The 21177-nt window shown below is 37.3% G+C and overlaps 1 protein-coding gene across 2 annotated transcripts in view; it reads left to right on the forward strand.

Moving 5' to 3' along the window:
* Window positions 1-21177, forward strand: part of MGAT4D (MGAT4 family member D) — a 38074-nt gene that overhangs the window by 9694 nt on the left and 7203 nt on the right. For both annotated transcript variants that reach the window (XM_088792602.1, XM_088792601.1), the window contains exons 2-8: window positions 4398-4556; window positions 6989-7126; window positions 11334-11467; window positions 14356-14402; window positions 15300-15413; window positions 16930-17005; window positions 18345-18459. In XM_088792602.1, coding sequence (XP_088648728.1) covers window positions 4511-4556; window positions 6989-7126; window positions 11334-11467; window positions 14356-14402; window positions 15300-15413; window positions 16930-17005; window positions 18345-18459 — 670 coding nt within the window. In that variant the 5' untranslated portion in view covers window positions 4398-4510. The remainder of the gene's footprint in view (window positions 1-4397; window positions 4557-6988; window positions 7127-11333; window positions 11468-14355; window positions 14403-15299; window positions 15414-16929; window positions 17006-18344; window positions 18460-21177) is intronic.

Raw genomic sequence — 21177 nt, forward strand, 5'->3', positions numbered from 1 at the left:
TTAAATCAGGAACCTGACTTTATCCATGTTTGTTTACCTGTCACGTAGTACAGTGAGTGAGTGGCACATGGTGAGTATGAACTGGGAGAAAGAATGACTATGTCAGCATGCTTCTCCTTACTGGAGGTGTTTAATGAATGAAATAAGGTGGAAGATTTAGGACGAGGCCGTATTGTGTGGGACCTTATACAGTAAGGCAAGTCGTTTGGATTTTATTCAATAAGCATTCAGGGAACCTTGGACAGATTTTGAGCAGTTTCCAGAAGATTGCTGGTGAGAGACCAATTAAGAAGCAATTATAATAATAATGCAGCTAGAGGCAGTAAAGACCTGAACTCTCAAGAAAGTCAATGAAAAGAAAGATAGAACAGGAACTGACTCTGGGTGATGAACACACAATGTGATATACAGATGATGTATGATAGAATTGTACACTTGGAACCTGTATAATTTTAGTAGCCAATGTCACCCCAGTAAATTTAATAAAAATTAAAAATAAGAAAGTAAAACAATTCAAGGAGTCTAACAGGCTCCTCAAATTTTAACTTGCGTGCCAATCACCTGGGGCTCTTATTAAAACGCAGATCCTGACTGGGTAGGTTGGGGTGAGGCCCGACGTGCATTTCTAACGTGCCAGACCTGCACTGTCCACTGTCCCTGCGGTGTGGCCGTCCCTGGTCAGGTGGCTCTGAGCACTGGAAATGTAGTTAGTCTAACCAACGAACTGAATTTTTCATTTAATTGTAAGTCATAAATAATTTACATTTAAAAACAGAGGCAGTGCAAGCTATTTTTCTCCATTAAGCAAAATTTTATTGTTTTGGTAAGACTACATTTCACTGGAACCTTTAACATTTAGCATCTGAATTAAGATGTACTGTAAATACACACAGAATTTAGAATACTTAGTACAAAAACAAGGAACGTCAATTATTCTATTAATTACTTTTTATGTTGATTGCATGCTGAAAAAATATTTTAGATATATTTGGATTAAATACGAGTATATTATTTTTTTAATGTGACTGCTAGAAGATTTACATTTACAAATGTGGCTTGCATTTTATTTCTCCTGGAGGGCAGTACATCGGGCCCTGGCTGTGAGCAGCAAAGGTCACTGGTGCTCAGGACCTCATCTGGTCCCTTGTTTATGGGTGGAAGTCACATTGGCCCATTGCACACACAGACTGATGTTTGTTTTCACAATTTCACTACAATTGACTCAAAACATCAAATCATCGTTTGAAACCTGCGCAAAATAATTTGATAACATTTCATCCTCACAAAATACCTGAGTGAATATGCAAGTAATGTAAATATTTTAAGTAGAATATCGAAGAATTGAATTTATCAAGTAAGAATGTACAAGAATCAGATCTAAGACTCGAGATCATGTCCTTTAACATTTCTGTACGGTTGTTTCTGCAAACACGACTTCCTCTGGAGAAAACGCTTTCTTTTCATGTTTACCAAATTGATCCCTCAAGGACTGACTTACATTGTGGAAGCCCAGATATGTTGCATCACCCACGACATATCAACTGCAAGCACACGATCCATTTTGCACAGAGAGTGTTACCTGGGGAACCCCAGTCACATCAGGTTGTACTGGTTAGACCACATCCCCGTGTAAAATGTGTGAGCATCCTCAAGTAGTGTGCACAGTAGCACATTCAGGATTTGTCTGGGCTACTTGCAGTTCTTTTGATTCAGCATGACTCAGTTTTAGAATCACTCACCTCAGTTCCTACGCTGACAAGTCCATTCGTTCCATAATGACAATTTAATCAAAATTACCTGCTGGATTTCAAAGACTGAACCCTCTGCCCTAGGCTAAGGCTAGTGTGAGCCACGGCAGGGATGAAGCAAACAGCTGGGACAGTTATTTTATCACTACATTTTCTTGCTCCATTTTGTAAGTGCATCTCAAGACGTTTGCTCTCAATAGCAGCCCTAATCTCTCCCTTGAACTTCAAAAAGCCAAATGTTTGCCTCGTGTTTGGAAGCCTCCTAAGCATCACAATGACCTCTGGCCCTGCTCCTTTTTCTGTTTTTCCCAATCCAGACTGAGTATCTGGGCTAAGAATCTAGTAGTCATGTTGGAAACCCAGCAGCGGTTCTGGTCTCCACTCTCTCACTCAGTTACTAAGGCTTTCTGATAAAATCTCTCAGGTATTTCTCATCTTCACCCCCTATTTCCTATCCCTTTCTACCCTGGTTTACTCCTTTATCATCTCACCCATGAAGCTGTTAGCACTGTAGGTTCCCAACTGGTAGTTTCTCTGGCTTTAGTTTTGCCTTCCTGAAACCGCCTTCTATATGGGCCACCAGAACGATCTTTCTAAAACACATGTTGCACCTAATAGTCTTCAGCTTTGGTTCTCAATTGAAATAGTTGTTCCCAGAAGACCCAGTTTATAGGGGTCTTCCAAGATATATAAAGTGACCTGGAAAAAAAAAATGGATCTGGGAGGAGAGTGTGACTCCATTATCTTTATATTAACACAAATATGTACTGTGGAATGGGCTATACAATTTGCATACATTTTTAAAGAAACTTCACAGAAATTCCGTGTGTTGGGCTATTTCAGAGTATGCCTCCACCCGCATCCCTTTTGCTCAAATTCACAGCCATTAGAGGTGTTTTAGAAGAAAGGTTTAAGAGACACTGGTTGATCTGTAGAAAAACGTTCACGCTCCTTATCACAGCTTATCAAAAGGTGAGCTTCAACAGGCCCCTCTCTGAACCTCCCTATGGATTTTCCCCATGCGGCCCTGAAATAATGAACAGCTTCTAGTTCTGTAGAGCCCGTATGTTGAGTGCCTCTGTCTTTCTCACACTGTGTTCCACCTAGAATGCCTTTCCTTGCTTCCCTCGACAGCCTAATCACTCGCACTCCTTCAAGAGTACATTTAGGCATCACATCCTCCAGAATCCTTCTCTGATTTCCTCTCTTCTCCCCTCCCAAGCTGTTTAGATTCTGTCCTCTGTTGCTACTATTATCATTACATGCCAGGGCTTGAAAACTTGTTCTTCTGGGCTTCCATTCACTTTCCTAGGAAGGGCATTTTAAAGTGAACACTGGGGCTTTCTCCCAGTAGCTCATTACCTCTCTCAAAAGACAGAGAGAGAAACCCAAATGGTGAGGTTGGTAGACCTGACTTTCCCAGACCACACTGACGAGAAGGCCGTTTGGGGCTGGTGTTAGCTCTATGTGGGCGTCATTACTTAAAAGCCAAGGAAAAGGGAAACTATATAACATCAGAAATATCACATAGATTTAAATTATCAGTTAGGTTAGTTCTACCGATTAGCCTGTAAACTTCCCGGAGGCAAAAACTAACCATATCTTTTTTTGTTTTTGTATTTCCATTGACCCAGAGTACTTGACAAATAAAAGGTGTTTACTTTTTTCATTTGCTAGTTTTTCTGATTATAGAAGCAATGCAATGTGATTTTAGAAATAAAACAAAAAACCCTGTAAAACTAGGAAATAAAAAGTGATCCAACAAACCAAGATTATATAGTAACAAAATATAAACTTGTACACTTACTCTTTTTTACTACATATATATATATATATATATATATATATATATATATATATATATGCAAAAAGGAAAGTATACATAATTTTGTTTTTTAAAAAACAATTGCTTTCACAACATTAAATATTCTTCTGCAAGGTGGTTTTCGTAGCTGCATAGTATTCCATTGATACATGAATAAAGAGTAGTCCACTGGTAAATAATATTTTTTATGTGCTCGCATGCATTATCGAATTACATCTTCACAAGAACTCTGGGGCAGCGATTCTCACAGATCCATTTACATGTGAAGGAACAGAAACTAACAAAAATTAAACAGCTTGCCCAAGTCATACAAATACTAAGTGGCGAAAATGGGCTTCGGTTATATGTGACTTAACACCAGAGTGACCAGAACTCGCAGAAGGATATTCTGTAATTTAGTTAGCATATTTCCATTGGTGGGCACTTCCATTTTGGCTCAATTGTTTCTCCCTCTAATTTCAAATCTAATACATGCATTAAACAAAATTTTGAAAACATAGAATAGTACAAAGTAATAAAGCAAAAACTACTGATAATCCCACCTTCCAGATATTACTATATTTAACATTTTATTCTTTTTTCCAGTCTTTGGTATATATATATATATATATATATATATATATATATATATATATATATCAATCACTACATATACCATATGTATGTAGCACTGTGTATCTATATATATATCTATATATCTATATATACACATATATATGTATATAGCAATATTGAAGCGTATGTTTTACATTTTTATTATAATAGAAGATTGTGTAATACCATTGCTACATGTATAAACATGTACATATATGTTTTCTTTGCAGGTAATGAATTAATCAATTGTAGAAACCATATTTTGGAGTTTAAGGGAAATATTCTACGTTTAAAAAACAAAACTATAAGAAATCGCCAAGAGCTGCTGAAAGTCTTGAACAGAATGAAGAATGGTATTAGACAGAGAGAACATCTATCAGTAAACTTAGGTTTGTGTCGCTTTTGTTTTTATGCATGGTGGTTTGTTTGTTTTATGTTTGGAAATTTGGATTGTATGCTTTCTGGTTTTAGGGAATTTCTCCCCAGTAAGTATAACTAAGTCAACATTCGTTCTTTTATTGTAAGGCATGGAAAAATCAGGTGAGAGACATACACTTACTCTCTCCTCTATCTGGAAAATGGTCTTCCTGCGTTTTCTTTCTGTAAATTGCAGCACTCTCCACAATCCATGCAGTAGACACAGCCAGAAAGCCGAGCGAGGCCATCTCTGACTCCTACCTCTCCCTCCTGCGTGCTTCTGTCAGTCAGTAAGCAATCCTGACGACTCACAATCCTATGTAGCCCACAAAGCTGTCCGTATTCTTCCATCACCATCGCTGCTGCCCTAGTCAGGTTACCTTCATGCGTCATCTCACTGACCCCTAACATACTGCTCTTTTCTCTCTCTCTCTCCAGCCCTCACGCATCTATCCTCACAGTGGCCAAAGTGAAGGCGACACTCTCTTGTATACCAACCTTTCATGCCTCTCCTTTTCTCTAGGATCAAAAGTCCTGCCTCGCACTTCCCCTTTGTATCAAACACTACCCCCACTTTTAACCCTCTGTAACCGCTGATCAGTTCTCAGCTCCTATAGTTTTCCATTTTCCCGAATGCCACATGAATGGAATCATATAGTGTGTAATCCTGTGAAATTGGCTTCTTTCACATAGCATAGATTCATTCAAGTGATCCTGGGGCCAGTTTTCTGTGGCCTTTTCATTGCTGAATAGCATTCCATTCTATGGATGTACAATGGATAGTTTGTTTCACCAGTTGAGGGACATTTGGGTTGTTTTCAGTTTTTCTGTTGACTACACATGCCTGTTGCTATAAGCACTTGTGTACAGGTTTTTCATTTGAAGAGAATTTTCCATTCTTTAGGAGAAATAGCTAGGATTGATGGGCATATGGAAAGTGTATGTTTGACTTTATAGGAAACTGCCCAACTGTGTTCCAGAGTGGCTGCACCATTTTGCATTCCCTGCAGCAGTGGTATGAGAGTTCCAGCCATTCCCGCTTATTATAGCCGTTCTAATGCTATGGTATCGCATAGTTTTAAGTTGCTTTTCTCTAGTGTCATGGTGTTGGATATTTTTATGTGCTTATTAGCCATCCCTATATCTTCTTTGTGAAAGTCTGTTTAAATCTTTTGCACATTTTTTTAATTGGGTGGTTTGTTTTCGTGTTGAGCTTTGAGAGTTCTGTGTATATCCTGGATGCATATCAGATGGATATGTGATTTAGAAATATTTCCTCCCAGCCTGTGGCTTGCCTTTTCATTCTCCTTATGGTATCCTTCCAAAAGCAAACATTTTTAATTTTGAGGAAGTCCAATTTATCGATTTTTCTTTTTATGTATTATGCTTTTGATGTTCTATCTAAGAACTCTTAGCTCAAAGTCACGAGGATTTCCTTTTATGTGTGTGTGTGTTTTTTTAATTTTATAGTTTTATGTTTTACATTTTAGGTCTATGAAACTTTTGATTTGGTTTTTATAAATGGTGTGAAGTATAAGGCAAGGTTCAATCTTGTTCCTGTGGATGTCCAAGTGTTCTTGCACCATTTCTCAAAAAGGCTGTCCTTTCTGCATTGAATTGCCTTTGCACCCTTTTTAAAAATCAATTGACCATATTTGTGTGGATCTATTTCTGGGTTCTCTATTCTGTTCCATTGGTCTATATATCTGTTTTTTTCTGTAATACCACACTGCCTCGGTTACTATATTATGTATTACAAATTAAAATTGAGTAGTGTGAGTCCTCCATCTTGGTTCTGCTTTTCCAAAATTGTAAAGGCAAATTCAAATGAATAGTACAAATGGAGTCATTACATATTGGGGGGCTACAAAATAAAATCATAAGGCTACAAACTATAATGATACCATATTAATTAAAGTAGCAAATCAGATCAATTACAGCACGTTTCAGTTATATGTCCTTTGTTTGAAACTGAGTTTTATTTCCCTCTGATTGTGTAGCTCATAGTGCTAGACTTCAATACGGGAAGTCCCCACTTAAGATCATTGATAGGTTCTGCAACTTGAAGCAAAATGATATGTAAGGAGAACAATTCTACCTTTTGCTAATTGATATAAACAAGAGTTAAATTCCTATGGCATCTCATCAACGTTCACGAAAGGATGTTGAACGAAGTGATGTTATTTGAGGACCTGCTGTATTACTTTTTAAATAAATATGAATCAATGGCCTTTGAGTTATATTTTATAGCCTTATGATTTTGATACTTTCCATTTAATAGTATTACTCTTACATATAAATACTAAATCTACGAATTAATAAATTAACCCTCATTTTAAAAAAATTGCAGGGAGAAAAATCCCTATAGTCATGAACTCAAAAGCCTTATTTTTTTCCCTATCAGTTGAGAAGAAAGTGAATACGTTGGATGAGAATGAAACAGTATCTAATACATTTGAAGTCCTAAAGTTCTTTTTCCCTCATCTGAGGAACATAGGCAGAATTTATCCTGATGTAATCATTGGCAAAGAGAAAACAGGCGGTAAGAAAATTAGAATTGGAAAATCAAATACAGATATTTTGATCTTTGGGACATACTTTTAAGTTTCAAAATGATACTCAGTTTGATATTTAGACCACCAGCCTATCTGGCATTCATTTGGATTACCAGAAATAAGTATATTGTCTGTGAGAAAATATAGTTCAGTAACTATTTGGAGGCTTGAATTCAAATTCAATTTTAATACAGATGCTTTGAAAATAAGTCAGTGTAAGTCAAATGTATGTTAAGGGTCTGCTAAGTACGTGGTAACTGTTTTCTCCATTGGTTTTGGTAAATCTATTCTCATCTGGTTATCTCCCTATTTCCCTATCTTTCTGGGGACAGAGGTCAGCAAAAGGTTTACAGAAGAACTGACATTTGAGATAAGACTTGAAGAATGAGTTTGAGCTCAGCAGGTATAGAAGAGAAAAAGCATTTGAGTAACAAGCAGGGATATTAGGCCATCTCTCAGAAGCTTGCCCTTCTCTCAAACCTCTTCATTCCAATGAGTGAGTCCCTCTGGGCCAGGGGTCAGCAAACTCCAGCCCAAGGCTGAATCTGCCTGTTTTTAACTACAGTTTTGTCGTTCATCCTTACTTACTGCCTGTGGCTGCTTTCATACTTCAGTGCAGAGTTGGGTAGTTGCAACAGAGACAATGTGGCCTGAGAGTCAAAAATGTTTACCGTCTGGACATTTATAAAAAAAGGTTGCCGACCTCTGCTCTAGGCCATTCCTTGGGAATCAGTGGTGGTGGTCATGCCTCTGACCAGCCTGTTGTGTTGGGATGGGGGTACCAGAAGGTACTAGCATCAACTGAGCTCTCACTGTGTTTCATACACTGTGTTCTAAGTTTGCTTCCATGATCTCATTTACCCCTGACAACCCAGGGCAGCAGAGCCTATGAACGTCTCTATTTTTTACACCTGAGAAAATTGGGGTGTAGAGAGATTAAGGAACTTTCGGAGATCACACTTGTAAACGTGTTTAACTGTGTCAGATTCCCTTAGGAGTGTTTTGATTGTGGCATATAAACACACACACACACATGCATACACACGGGTGTGAATGTGTGAGAAAGTGCAGGTAGACAAAACCAGAGTCTGCTGAAGAAGGAGTCGAAAGACACAGAAGAAGCCCCAATACATAGCAACTATAAAACGTCAGATACCACGAGTAAGCACAGCCTTGGATAAACAAGAGCGAAGATAAGCCGAAACCCGAGATATAGGATGAAAGGAAGGGGGGGGGAGATGCTGGGAATGGGGTGTTGAGATAACGCAGTTATCAGAGCTGTGTTACCACCTGAATAACCTTCCAATTCCCCAGCTACTTCCTGATTTCCAACCATGCTGTATTATGTATTGATCCTCTTATGGCTTTTCTTAGGTTCTTGGGAGGACCAGCTTGCCTATAAACCTTCATTACCAGAGGTGATTTAAAGGGAGATTTTGTTCCTGGTAACAAAAAGATCCTAAGACAGAAAACATTTGTAAAAGTACTGAGGCCTGTAGGTAGGGTGGCCCATGGGGGAATCTGTTCTCCATTTCCTTTATATTGTGATTACATCTTACATAATATCTGCCCTCTACAGCCCCTCCATAACTGTTTTTTATTGAGCCCCTCATTTCTTGTGCGGTCTATTGCAATAGACTTGTAATTTTTCTATGGCTTTGGTATGACTGCAGTCAGTCCCTTCTTCACACTTTGCTCAGCAGTACCTACTAGAATGCATAGCTCGTCCCGCTCAACTGCTGCCTGGAGTCCTTCGGTAGGTCCTCCTTGCAAATAGGAGGAAGTGGGCTCCTTGACGGGGTATATGCACAATAGGCATAGCTTTCAAGTTTCCATTTCTGCCCCTTCACACCTTCCCAGCAACCCCAGCTACTTCCGGTCCCACAAGTAGGAAAAGTGATCAGCGTGTGCTGGTCGCTGCTTGTAAGGAACACACCACCTCCTGTCAGCCCACGGCTAACCTGGCATGTAAATCCCTCATCGAACACAGCTTTTCAGCTTAGCTAACAACTTCTTTGTGACATCTTCCCTGTCCTCTGATTTCACAAGCTGCTACCATGGGCCAGGCCGCAGAGATACAGTGGGAAACAAGACAGGGACCTCTCCCTCGCAGAGACCAGTGAGAAAGCAGTTGCAACACAAAGTGACCAGTGCTGTGATAAGGGAAACACAGGTGGGACAAGTAACATGTACTCAGGGAATTGGGGAAAGCTTTCTGGAGGAAGTGACATTTAAGCTGAAACGTGAAGGGTAAAAAGAATTGGAATAGGCTCAATAGGGGAAAGGTAGGTGGTGGATAGTGGAAAAGTAGAGGGTGGTCGTCCAGGTAGAGGAAAAGAAATGTGAAAGGTCTAATGAGAGGGCCTGGGGAAAAAGTGTAGCTTGTGGCTATTGCCAATAAGACATGGGGCAGAGGCCAAATAATAAAGGGGATTGGACATTTATTTATTCACCCTGAATTTATTGACATTGCTGTGTGCCAGTCACTATATCGTGCTGGTCTTATAATGGTGAGCATGCAAGAAGCAGTGTCTGCCCTCACCAAGCTTGTATTCTAGCTTGGAAGACAAATGGGTAACAACAGAAAGGGGATAAGTACTCTGAGATGCGAGGTAAGAATACAGAGCTATGCACCCAACCTAATTTAGGAAGAATGAGTAGAATTAGCACAAGGAACCAGGAGAAGAGTGCTTAAGGCAAAAAGGAATGGCATGTTCAAAGGCCTGCAGTTGGGACAGTGCTATTTTGGTCAATCTGAGAAGCTGAAAGGCATTCAGTAAGACTGGTTTCGAAAGAAGGTCATTGAAACAGAAGAGGTAGATTGGGCCTGGTCCCTAAGAGCCTTCTAAGCTTTTGTAACTGTATTCCTCATCCTAAGACGTGGGAAGCCATCTCAGGAATTGCATTTAGGGTGGCTCCTGCAGCTCAAAACCTGATTCCTGCCTTACCCCAGCCATAAAAATCACTTCCAGGTGGATTATGGATTTAAATATGAAAGGCAAAAAATAAACCATCTAGAAGATATTCAGGAGACTATCTTTATGACCGGAAGATAAGCAAAGATTTCTCAACAGCAATCAAAAAGCACAAACTATAAAGGAAATGATTGATAAATGATGCTGTATCAAAATTAAGAATTTCTGTTCCTCAAGAGGTAAAACACTGAAAAGGGAACCCAGAGTGGGAGATGACATTTGTAACACACATAACTGACAAAGGGCTCATATTCAGAATCTACAAAGGGCATCAATAAGCCCACAAGAAACATGCAGACAACTCAATAGACAAGTGGGCAAGAACTTAAATATCACATAAGAATATCCAAAGGCCAATAAACATGAGCACATGTTCAAACTCACTAGTAATCAGGGAAATGCCGATTCTTACTATTCTCCCCGAAGTTCAAGCTGTCTTCAATAAATGCTTCTCTGGTGTGTACCAGGGCCCTGATTGTTTTTGACAATCTCACCGCTGCACTTTAGGGAGAGGATCTTCTGAGTCCCTCACTTAACCGTTCTGGGAGTCCTTATCCCCATCTTAAAGGTGGGGAAATTGAGGCTGGAGAGGCTGTGTATCTTGCCCGACCTCAGAAAGCAGGTGCTGGTGTGATCAAGATTGACTTTGGGCAGACGTCCCTGATAGAACCTTAATGCCTATTTAGGGTGACGGGGGGGTCTCTCCTCCCTGTGCCTCCGTCGTCATTGGCCATACAAGTCACTTAAGGACATAGACTCATTCCATCACATCATTTGGAAATTACTTCATGCATTTTGTTCGTAGGTGAAAATATTTCATAGTGTTTTTCCTATTTTGGGTTCCAGCGTCTCCTTAGGAAGAGTAGAGAATCAGCCAATGTGTGACGTTGCATACTCAGTTAGATGAACACTACAATACATGGAGAATAGTTAGTTTTCTTTTCTACTGCACTGAAATCCTCCACCCTGAGACCATCTTGGTGTCGATTTAATGCATTTCCTAACGATCCCCTGCCAGTTGCAACTTCCTCAGGCAGAAAGTGAAATGCGGGGTAAAAATGAAGAGTGGTTGGGGTTACTTCTGTGCTACCTACCGTTTCAAACACTCTTTTTATGACCATGCAACTCACCCGAACATAGAAATAAGCAGAGACATGAATGTTCAGTTACGTTTTTCTCCACGGTTTGAAATGGTGATTCCATGCTCCTGTGTCTGCAGTTTCTTTTGCGCTGGGTATTTCCAGTGTTAAGAGAGAAAATCATAGTTACCTGAAGCGCGCGCTGACCTCTCTGATCTCCAGGATGACGCCTTCGGAGGTGAAGGACACTGTGCTGATTGTGTCCATTGCAGACGTACGTATGAACAATAAGGAGAATCGCTCTCCTTGCTCCCAGCCTGCAGTCTCCAACTACCCTCCCTCCCTGGTAGTCACTGTATCATTTGAAATTTTTCTCTTAAGTTACAAAAGTAATTCACAGATGCCTTTTTTTGGATAGGAAACAATGTATTTAATGCTTGTTTAACACCACTGAGAAGGAATTAAATACATCAGTCTAAAAGGTTTGTTTAAATATCATGGTTCCATGTGGGCAAATAAGACTGTATTGTTAAATATGTTACTAGGAGCCCTGCATACTCTATGGTACAGAAATTATATTTACAAACAGAACATTAAAATTAATGCTATAGTAATAAAACCCGCCCACCCAACCCAATAAAGGGTTGGTATATGAATCAAGATAATTTGTGACAATATGAATGGATCTTGAGACATCATGCTAAGCAAAATAAGTCAGACGGAAAAAGTCGAGAACCACATGATTTCAGTCATATGTGGGATATAACATGGAAAGCAACAAATGAACAAGACAAACAAAAACTCATAGACACAGACAACAGTATAGTGGTTACCAGAAGGAAAACAGGGTGGGGGGGAGTAGAAAAAAAGCAAAGGGGGTCAAATATATGGTAACAGAAGGAGATATGACTTTGGTGAACATACAATACAATATACAGATGACATATTATAGAATTGTACACTTGAAACCTATATAATTTTATTAACCAATGTTACCCAATGAATTTTATAAAATAAAAAAAGGTAATTTGCATTATGTAACAGTAAGCACTATTAATTGAGGGGACTTCTTCCTGTATCTGAAGGATTGTGGACAAATTTTATATACATAATTTATAACCTGCATTACATCCTGTAAAGTAGGTCGTACTATAGTATCTGATTTTACAGGTGAAGAAACGAGCTTAACGAAAGTGACTTGCCCAGTAATTCATATATCAGATTCAAACCTATGTCTCTAATGGCCCCAAAGTTTCTGTTTGCCTCTAGTGCCATATACAACTATAAAATGCTGTATAAATATCAACACCGTAAGGCTTTGCAAAGGGGAATTTGGCAACATTTGTCAGATTTAAAATGTGTACGCGTATATTCTTTATCTCAGAAATCTCAGTTCTGGGAAGTTATCCTAAGGAGATAATGAGGCAAGAATTTCAAAATAATAAAAATAGGGCAGAATAGTAAGGTAGTTTAGAGCACAGACTCTGGATCTAGATCGCCAAGGTTCAAATGGCGATCCACCTCCTGGCTTGTGAACTGGAACCAGTTTCTTCCCTGTGTTTCACTTATCTGTAAAATAGCAATGATGCTAATACTTTTGTTATAGTGTTGTTTTGGCAATTATATTACCTAATATATTTAAAGTATTTAGAATGATGTGTGACACGTAGTAAATGTTCAATAAGTAATTATTTTAAGGATTTTCAGTGCTATAAAAGCTAATGTTTGAAACAACCAAAATATCAATAAGAGACTGATTAAATACTTATGTCTGCATTGCAGCAATCTGTAACCACTGAAAGAATGAATATCATATGCACTGATATAAAACAATGTCCATATCATATTGTTTAGTGAACAAAGTTGTAAAGCATGTTTAACATAATATTACCTGTATAAAATGTGATAGAAAGAAGGAAGGAGAAAAAAAGGACAGTACAGACAGGTGAAACGTATAGGGAAGAAAAGAGAATGCGCAAACCTTGGAATGATAGTCTCCAGAATATAAATCTTGGATGTTGAGAGTTAGAAGGACCTTTGTTGTCCTTTTTTTATTCTCTTCTCAATTGTTTGAATTTTCTATAACATGTCTTTGAATGCAGGGGAAAAAAAACTCTAAACAAGCAGTAAAAGAACTAATAGGAAAATATAAATAAAAGATTAAACAATCCTTCTCTCCAAATTTGCTTTCTTAATATTGGAAGCATATACATAATCTCCAAAATGTTTCGTCATTTGTTTCTGTGTTACATATTTCAATCTTTATTTCTTTATTCTGTTGACACAATGCAGATCTGCCTAAAATGTACAGAGCAATAATAAAATACTGGGGGACAAATTTTAAAATAGACTATAGAATGCTTAAGAAGTGTAACTTTACTGCTATGTTGAAAATAAATGGTTCAGTGTGTAACAAATAGCTAGTGACTCAATTTATGGCTATCTTAAGAACTGTAAGTACCGTTAATAGATTTATCTGCATCATTACTCATACTTTTAACAAACAACCTGCCTTTCTGAATACTCAGATTTGACACTAGAATTGCCATTATTCAAAATATTTTGAGAATTTTATATTGGGAATATTGTGGACCCTGAGGCTACATCTTGTAAATGCCATTGGTTATGTAAAAAACAACAACAAAAAAGTATCTGAGAGAACAAACCACCAAAAGCTATTTACAAATGAGTCTGTCATCTAATCTAGCATCATGTTCAATGAAGAGTGGGTACACAAAGCTTGTTGGTGGAAGAAAATTTGGGAGTTAAACTGAGTGATACTGTCTGGAAAAATGTGGAATAATTTCAAAGTAAGCTTATTGTCATATAATGCTTATAAAATGAAGATAAAGAGAAGTTCTTCGAAATAAGCCATTCCATTTTTAAGGCAAAACTACTTTAGATGCATAGTTTTTAAATAATTTTTAAGTATAAATGATGTGTAGTGATATTTCATTTTGTGACAAAAGGAGAATGAAACATTTTCAGTATTCAGGTCAGGTCTTTTAGACGGAGGGCTATTTTACATTCTTTTATAGACAGTGAAAACACTAGAGATGAATAGGACGTAATGACATTCCACACATAAAAGTCTTACACATAGCAAACATGTATTCATAAAACTATGAGGCATACTTAGTAAAATGTTTTTCTCATTTTTAGAATACTGAAGATTATTTAAAATCTGTTGTTGACATGATTACAAAAAAGTAAGTACTGTTGGGTAAATTTTTAAATGGCTATTCTTTCATTTTTCTATTTTTTCTGTCCAATTATTTTATTAGTGATCATATACTTTTTATGTAAAGCTGTGGAGAAAGTACCTGCCATTCTCTCTGAGCTGTGATGAAGTCTAGCTTATAATTTTCCCCAATTTTTAAGTTATTTACCTATTAAATCCATATTTTTCATGTTATTGTTGCAATATCTATTCTCTGAAATCCATTGCCTCTGTGAGAAGCCTACTAGCTTATCTTTAAAATATTCTTGTCCCTTACTGTATCGAGTTACTTTCACTGCTTCTGCTTATAATCTTTCCTGCTGTATGTGGCACATACTGATGAACAAATATTTATTGGAAGTTATTCATCAAGCAAGATGCTGTGTAATGGACCTAGCCTTCCAAATCTTTATGTACAAGTGGGCGATGCAACTGGCAAAATATTGGAACGTATAGAGTAGGAAGTATTTCACTCTACCCGAAGATACCAAAAAGGACTTCCTTGAGCAAGTAACAACTGAGCTAAGTCTCAAGGTGTTTTTAAATAGACATTCTTCAGGCAGACAAAATGAAAAAGGGAATGCCTGGCAAGAAGAGTTGCTTGAGAAGGCAGATAGGTCCAAAAGGGAGCATGCTAAACTTTTGGAAATATAAGTACAACCCAGAATGTGGCATTTGTGTATTTTAATTTTTTGATGTTAAAAAAATCTCTGATTTGTAAAAGAAATGCTTTGGCTAAAAAGTATTCGTTCTGTTGATATGTATCAACATGTGAAATAATTAAAACCAAAACATTATATGGACATGCGTAAGGAAATTTTTTTAAGTATGTTATTTTGGTAAATCAAATATTCAATTGCAAACCTCCATGGACTTCTTTTTATAGATTCAAAAGGCAACTGAATTCTGGATCCTTAGAGGTCATTTCAATACCTGCCTTTTTTTATCCAGACATGTCACATGCCAAGCAATCAACTGAGGACTCACAAAAATTAGAGAGGTATGATATTTAGAGAAGTGTATCCTTAAATAACTAGCTTTATTTGATGAAATGTTGGAGTTAGCATCTAATAGACTCTATTTCAAACACAGCCAGCTGCTGTTGGCTTGCAAGAGCTGACTGTGTGCGTCACTTTCCAACTCTGCTCAATGACATCAGTCGGTACCATGAAATCCGGAGCATTTACACCAGAGAAATGGGCCAAAGCTACAAATCAGAGCTCAACCCCTCTTCCCCACAGAGAGACAATTGTTAAACATTTACCACCAGTACACCCCTGATAATTTACGTTCACGTTTACAGACAGAATTTTGAAAAATTAAAAGTTCTCCATATATGAAGGATTATTATTTGGTTATAAATGTGGTAGGTATCACAAGAAATATAATAATTTGGTTCCTCAAAATTTAATAGAGCAAAAGTCATGTCAGAATTCAGAAAAGGGTCTTATCCCAGGAAACTTATTAACTCAGTTTTGTTTTAAAATAATACATGGTATGTCCAAATCTGGAAACCTTTTAAGGATTTTGTTTTGCTTTTAATTAATGACCCACATTGTGTCCAGTTTTTAGAGTCAAAGCACTGGGAGTCACTCTAGATCCTTGTTTTTCGTTCTGCCTTTTATGTCTTTACATTTTTCTTTTTCAGTCTCTCCGCATCATCCCTCTCATCCCCATGTCTCTACCTTGTACTTGGTTCAGGCCATTCCAGATCTATTTGCTTTCCCGAATCCTAGCCTAGCCTCGCCTCTCCTCCACTTCATTCTCCACACTGTAGGCAGAAGAATCCTATCATATCAGATCAAAAGTTTCTCACATGTCACAAAAGATCCTTCATGTTCTGGTCTCTGCCAGCCTTCATGGTTGGCTGATGATGGTCTCTCCCATCATCAGCTTCTTTCCCATCAGCTCTCTCTGCCCTAATCTAAGGTGGCTGCTCTTTCACACATTCCTTCCGTTCCTTCCAGGCCTTGGCAGCACTGTTCCTCTCCATTGGACGCCTTACCTCCTTCTGCTACACCCTCCCCATCTCACTGTAGGTCGCCATTGTCAATATCTTTAAATAGCACTTACCTACCTGTTGTACTTTTATTATTTTTCCATCTTTTATGCTAGATTGTGAGACCCAGAAGGGCAAGAACTGCTTTGTGTATTGCTCTTTGTGTCTTCAGGACTTGGCCTAGTTAGTATTAAATGAGAATAATGTTTCTTTATATTTTTGTTTGAATGAGACTTAAGATAAGAAAGAAAATTAACTTTATTCTAGAAATCAAAATTTAACTAACCCAAATGTAACAAACAGAGTATGCTTCTATTCAGACACTATCCACTGAATAAAGATGGGAAGCTTTTGAGTATAACTTTTAACGTAACATCTTCAATTTTACTTAATGTAGATAGTACTCTATGTTAGCAAAGAATAAAAACGGTTTATGTTTTTAATTACTGAAGTGTGCTTATAAATAAAAGTTAAATAATAATGACAAATACTAACAGGTTTTATTACTTATCTTTAGGTGGCGAATCAAACAAGTATTGGATTTTTGTTTTTTGATGCTGTATGCCCAACCCAAGGCCATGTATTATTTACCGGTATGACCTCGGTATAAATATAATTTAAAGTGGAGGTAGTGTGTTCTCCTGGTCTCTTTTGATTCATCCCTTCCTCATTGTATTCTTCCACCTTATTTCAAACTCAGAAAGTACTCATTATATTAGAATGCCAAAAGGAAGCTTAAAATTGATTATCAGTTTTCTTGCCGGGGTCACTGTTAACAGAGGAAATTGTAGTTTCCTGAAGTAAACTGAAAGGAACTTCTCAAATAAAAAAAAAGGAAATTGTTCTGCCTCCATTTCTCTGCCCACAGTTTATTAGGTTAAGCAAACATAATGTGAGCACTTACTATATGTCCAGCAGTGTATCTGCTCATTACTGCTACCCTGCATTGCCTCACATTTTATGAGTAACACAGTTCTACAGTGCCAATACTGTATTTGTGAAATAAACCAATTATACATAGTTTGTACCCCTAAATTCCTGTATATTGTTAAATAACAATGTTGTATTTCTCAATAGTAAGTATATATCTCACTGCATAAGACAATGTGCAGTTGTGAGAAGAGTTTGAAGAATATCATTGGAGATAGAGAGAGGAAGTTAGAAAAAGGCCTGAAGCAAGGTCTTCTTCTTTTACTGGAAGAAAATAAAATCCCTTCGATTCCTAGTTGGTGATGATGTAATTGAAACATGAGATCCAGTCAATGGACGCTTCCCAGCTTGAAACAATGCAATTCTATTTTACGCTCTGGTAATATGCCCTAGAACTTCCCCATTCTTCCGAATCATTTAGGGGGCCTTCTTAGTCTATAGCTTATGCACAATATATATTAAATTAAAAAAAAGAAAATTCTAGGTTCCCATTCCCCCCTCTGTTATGGAGAACTATTTGGGGGGGTTACTGGCACCATCATTCTCATCAGTTCATGATGGATAAGAGTGCCAGGCCTCTCTTGTCATCTCTTTGTCACCCACAATATATGTTTCTTTCCTAAATACTAATTATGTTATGATAGAACATGGCACCTATCATCTCAGCAAGAAGCTAGTCAGTCGTAAACTAGAAACAGAAGTATTTGCAAGGATGAAAATGGATTCAGATAAATAGACCCTTCCAAAGAGGATTTAGCTTGAACATTACATATTAGTGTTTAGGAAAGAAACATAATCCCTGGCCTTAGAATCAGAAAATGAAAATTGACTAACAGTAAATACCCTCAGTGAACTGAATTAAAAATGAACTTATTACCTCATAAAAACATTTTTCAGTGTAGTCTATTGAAAGTATTTTCAATTTTCAAGCTAATATAACTTACTCGGTGGAAGCATAAAAGGTATTGATGCTTTTTTGTTGTTGTTGTTGTTGTTTCCCAGCTACAAGATGATATCATAGCTAAAAAGATGTACTTTACAAAAATCTCAGATTTCATACATAATATCACTTCAAATGATTGGTTTTATATTGAATTTTCAATTCTTGGATTCATAGGTAAGCAATGGATCTATTTTGTGTGGTCAAGGTTTTTAACACAGTAATCTTTTTTTTGGGGGGGAAGGGGAACAGGATTTTATTGGGGAGTACTTCCAGGACATTTTTCCAGTCAAGTTGTTGTTCTTTCAGTCTTAGCTGTGGAGGGCGCAGCTCAGCTCCAGATCCAGTTGCCGTTGCTAGTTGCAGGGGGTGCAGCCCACCATCCCTTGCGGGAGTTGAACTGGCAACCTTGTGGTTGAGAGGACGCGCTCCAACCAACTGAGCCACCCGGGAGCTCAGTGGCAGCTCAGTTCAAGGTGCCTGTTCAATCTTAGTTGCGGGGGGCGGAGCCCACCATCCCTTAGGGGACTCCAGGAGTTGAACAGGCAACATTGCAGTTGAGAGCCCACGGGCCCATGTGGGAATCAAACCGGCAGCCTTCGGAGTTAGGAGCATGGAGCTCCAACCGCCTGAGACACCGGGCCGGCCCAACACAGTAATCTTTAACATTCTTAAGAACTTACCAAAGAGTTTGTTACAAAATTGAAAGATATGATATGGTTTCTATGAAGATACTATTTAGTAGTAAAATCAGACTCAAGGATCTGAATTGCAGAAAATGTATTTTTAAACCAAGTTTTCTTTCTAGACAGACAATATAAATAAGCAGACTAAAATATATACACATATGTTGTAAAAACATAACATAGCCACCCGTTGTTAAATACTTGCTGTGAGTCTGGCCCACATGTTAGCTCAGTGACCAAGATGTACTTCTATTTTACATAGAAAAATACTGAAACTCAGAGGAAAATAGTGGTAGAGAAAGAAATTTTAACGTAGGACTATTGTACTCTGAAGTTCCTGCCATTTCCAGTATTCCAAAGCTGACATCCTATAAAAGAATATAAAAATATATGAATTATACCCACCACAGAAAAGTTCCTAAAATTGTGCTCGTGGTGAGATTTTTATTTTTATAATTCTTCTATAGACTTTCCTTTTTTTTTCTGTTCCACTCTTTCCTCCCTTTCCTCTATCCTATTTTCTTTTCTTTGATTCTCAAGGCAGCAAGTTGAATTAACCACATTCTTTTCATAGTTTAGGCCTCCTTGTTTCATGCCCTCTTATTCTATTCTTTTGTTTTATGCCCAATGCCTACCACTTCCTGCCGCCACCACCCCGATAGGTTTTCACTCTAATATACTTAAAGTATACATATAAATACACATACATCCATGTAAAATATTTGGTGCTTATTATGTTTGTACCTATTTAAAAGTTACATTAATGGTGATGTGATAAACCTATTCCTGTTCCTTACATTTTTGTCCTCAAAACTAGATTTTAAAATTGTCAGCATGTTGCTTTATGTTCATTTAGTTCATTGTTTCTTAGTGCTACGTAGCAATTCATTTGACTCATTTATTACCAGAGTGGTGGACCTTGATGGCTTGCAACAAACTGCCGCCACAAAAACATGAGGTGATATATGTGTCCTCTAGAGCAGGATCTCTGAGGGCAAATATAGCTGGGTGTCTACTGCAGAATGGCTGTACAGTTTCTGCTGCAGGACGGCTGTAGTTTCTACTGCGGGACGGCTGTGCAGTTTCTACTGCGGGACGGCTGTACTTTTTATACTCCCATAAGCACCATGTGTGAGTTCCTGCTTCCCTGCATGCCTGATAACATTTGATTTTATCCATTAAGTTTTTTGTTTTGTTTTTTTGTTTTTTGTTTTTGCCACTGGAAGGAATGTAAAGCATTTTTCTGGTTGCTAGTAAAATACATGTATTTTTTATATACTTACTTGACTTTCCCAAACTTTCTGTGAAGTGGTGTGGAATCCATTTTTAAGGCGCTGAAGTTATTTGTTCAGTTTTGGTTGAAATAAGAAGAAAAATTAGAGGTAATATAATAGTAACACCTGATGAGAAGCTTGGAGAGGAAATAATTTTGTTGTTATATTACTTTGAGAATTTTAAATTCTTTTTATCTTTCTTGACAAAGTCAGGTACAAGATGGATAAGAGAATTTTCACATTCTGACCATAGAGTATATTGAACATAATAACAGTTGTGTTATTCAATATTTACCAAAAACATGAGCTCTTTCTTTCTTTCTTTTAAATATGAGCTTTTTAAGTAGAATTTTACATCATGCAGACAGCAGATAAGGAAACCATAAATATTAAATCAACTATTTCTATCATTGAATTGCTTACTTTGGTTACTATATAAATGGGTGCCAAAGAATTCAAATGCAATTATACATTTTATTAAGTGACCCATTTAGACTCAAGTGCTACTGAAAAAAATGAAGCATGTTTACATCCTACTATCATTCTTATTAAATGGTTAGATGTATTTTACACTATTTATTTTAAAGTGAATGCCTGAATCTTATACCTTCAAATTCATTTTAAAATTAAAGATGCAGTATATTAACAAAAAATAATTAGATGTAATAAAGTTATACTTTAAAATATAGCAAATCTTTAGGAATCAGAAATATAAAATAACATTCTAATAAAATAATGCTCAAATATTGAAATAATACTGTATTTTAATCAAAATTAAATACCCAATATAGATTTATAAAGTTCTACAAAAGTCAGGTTACAAATCACAGTTTCTGGAAAATTAAGTAAAATATTATATTAGGTTGGTGCAAAAGTAATTGCGGTTTAAAGATAATTAAAAATAATTGCAAAAATCGCAATTACTTTTGCACCAA

The sequence above is a fragment of the Rhinolophus sinicus genome, chromosome 15, assembly GCF_057876585.1.
Source record: "Rhinolophus sinicus isolate RSI-liver-muscle chromosome 15, RSI-T2T, whole genome shotgun sequence".
Lineage (NCBI taxonomy): Eukaryota > Metazoa > Chordata > Mammalia > Chiroptera > Rhinolophidae > Rhinolophus > Rhinolophus sinicus.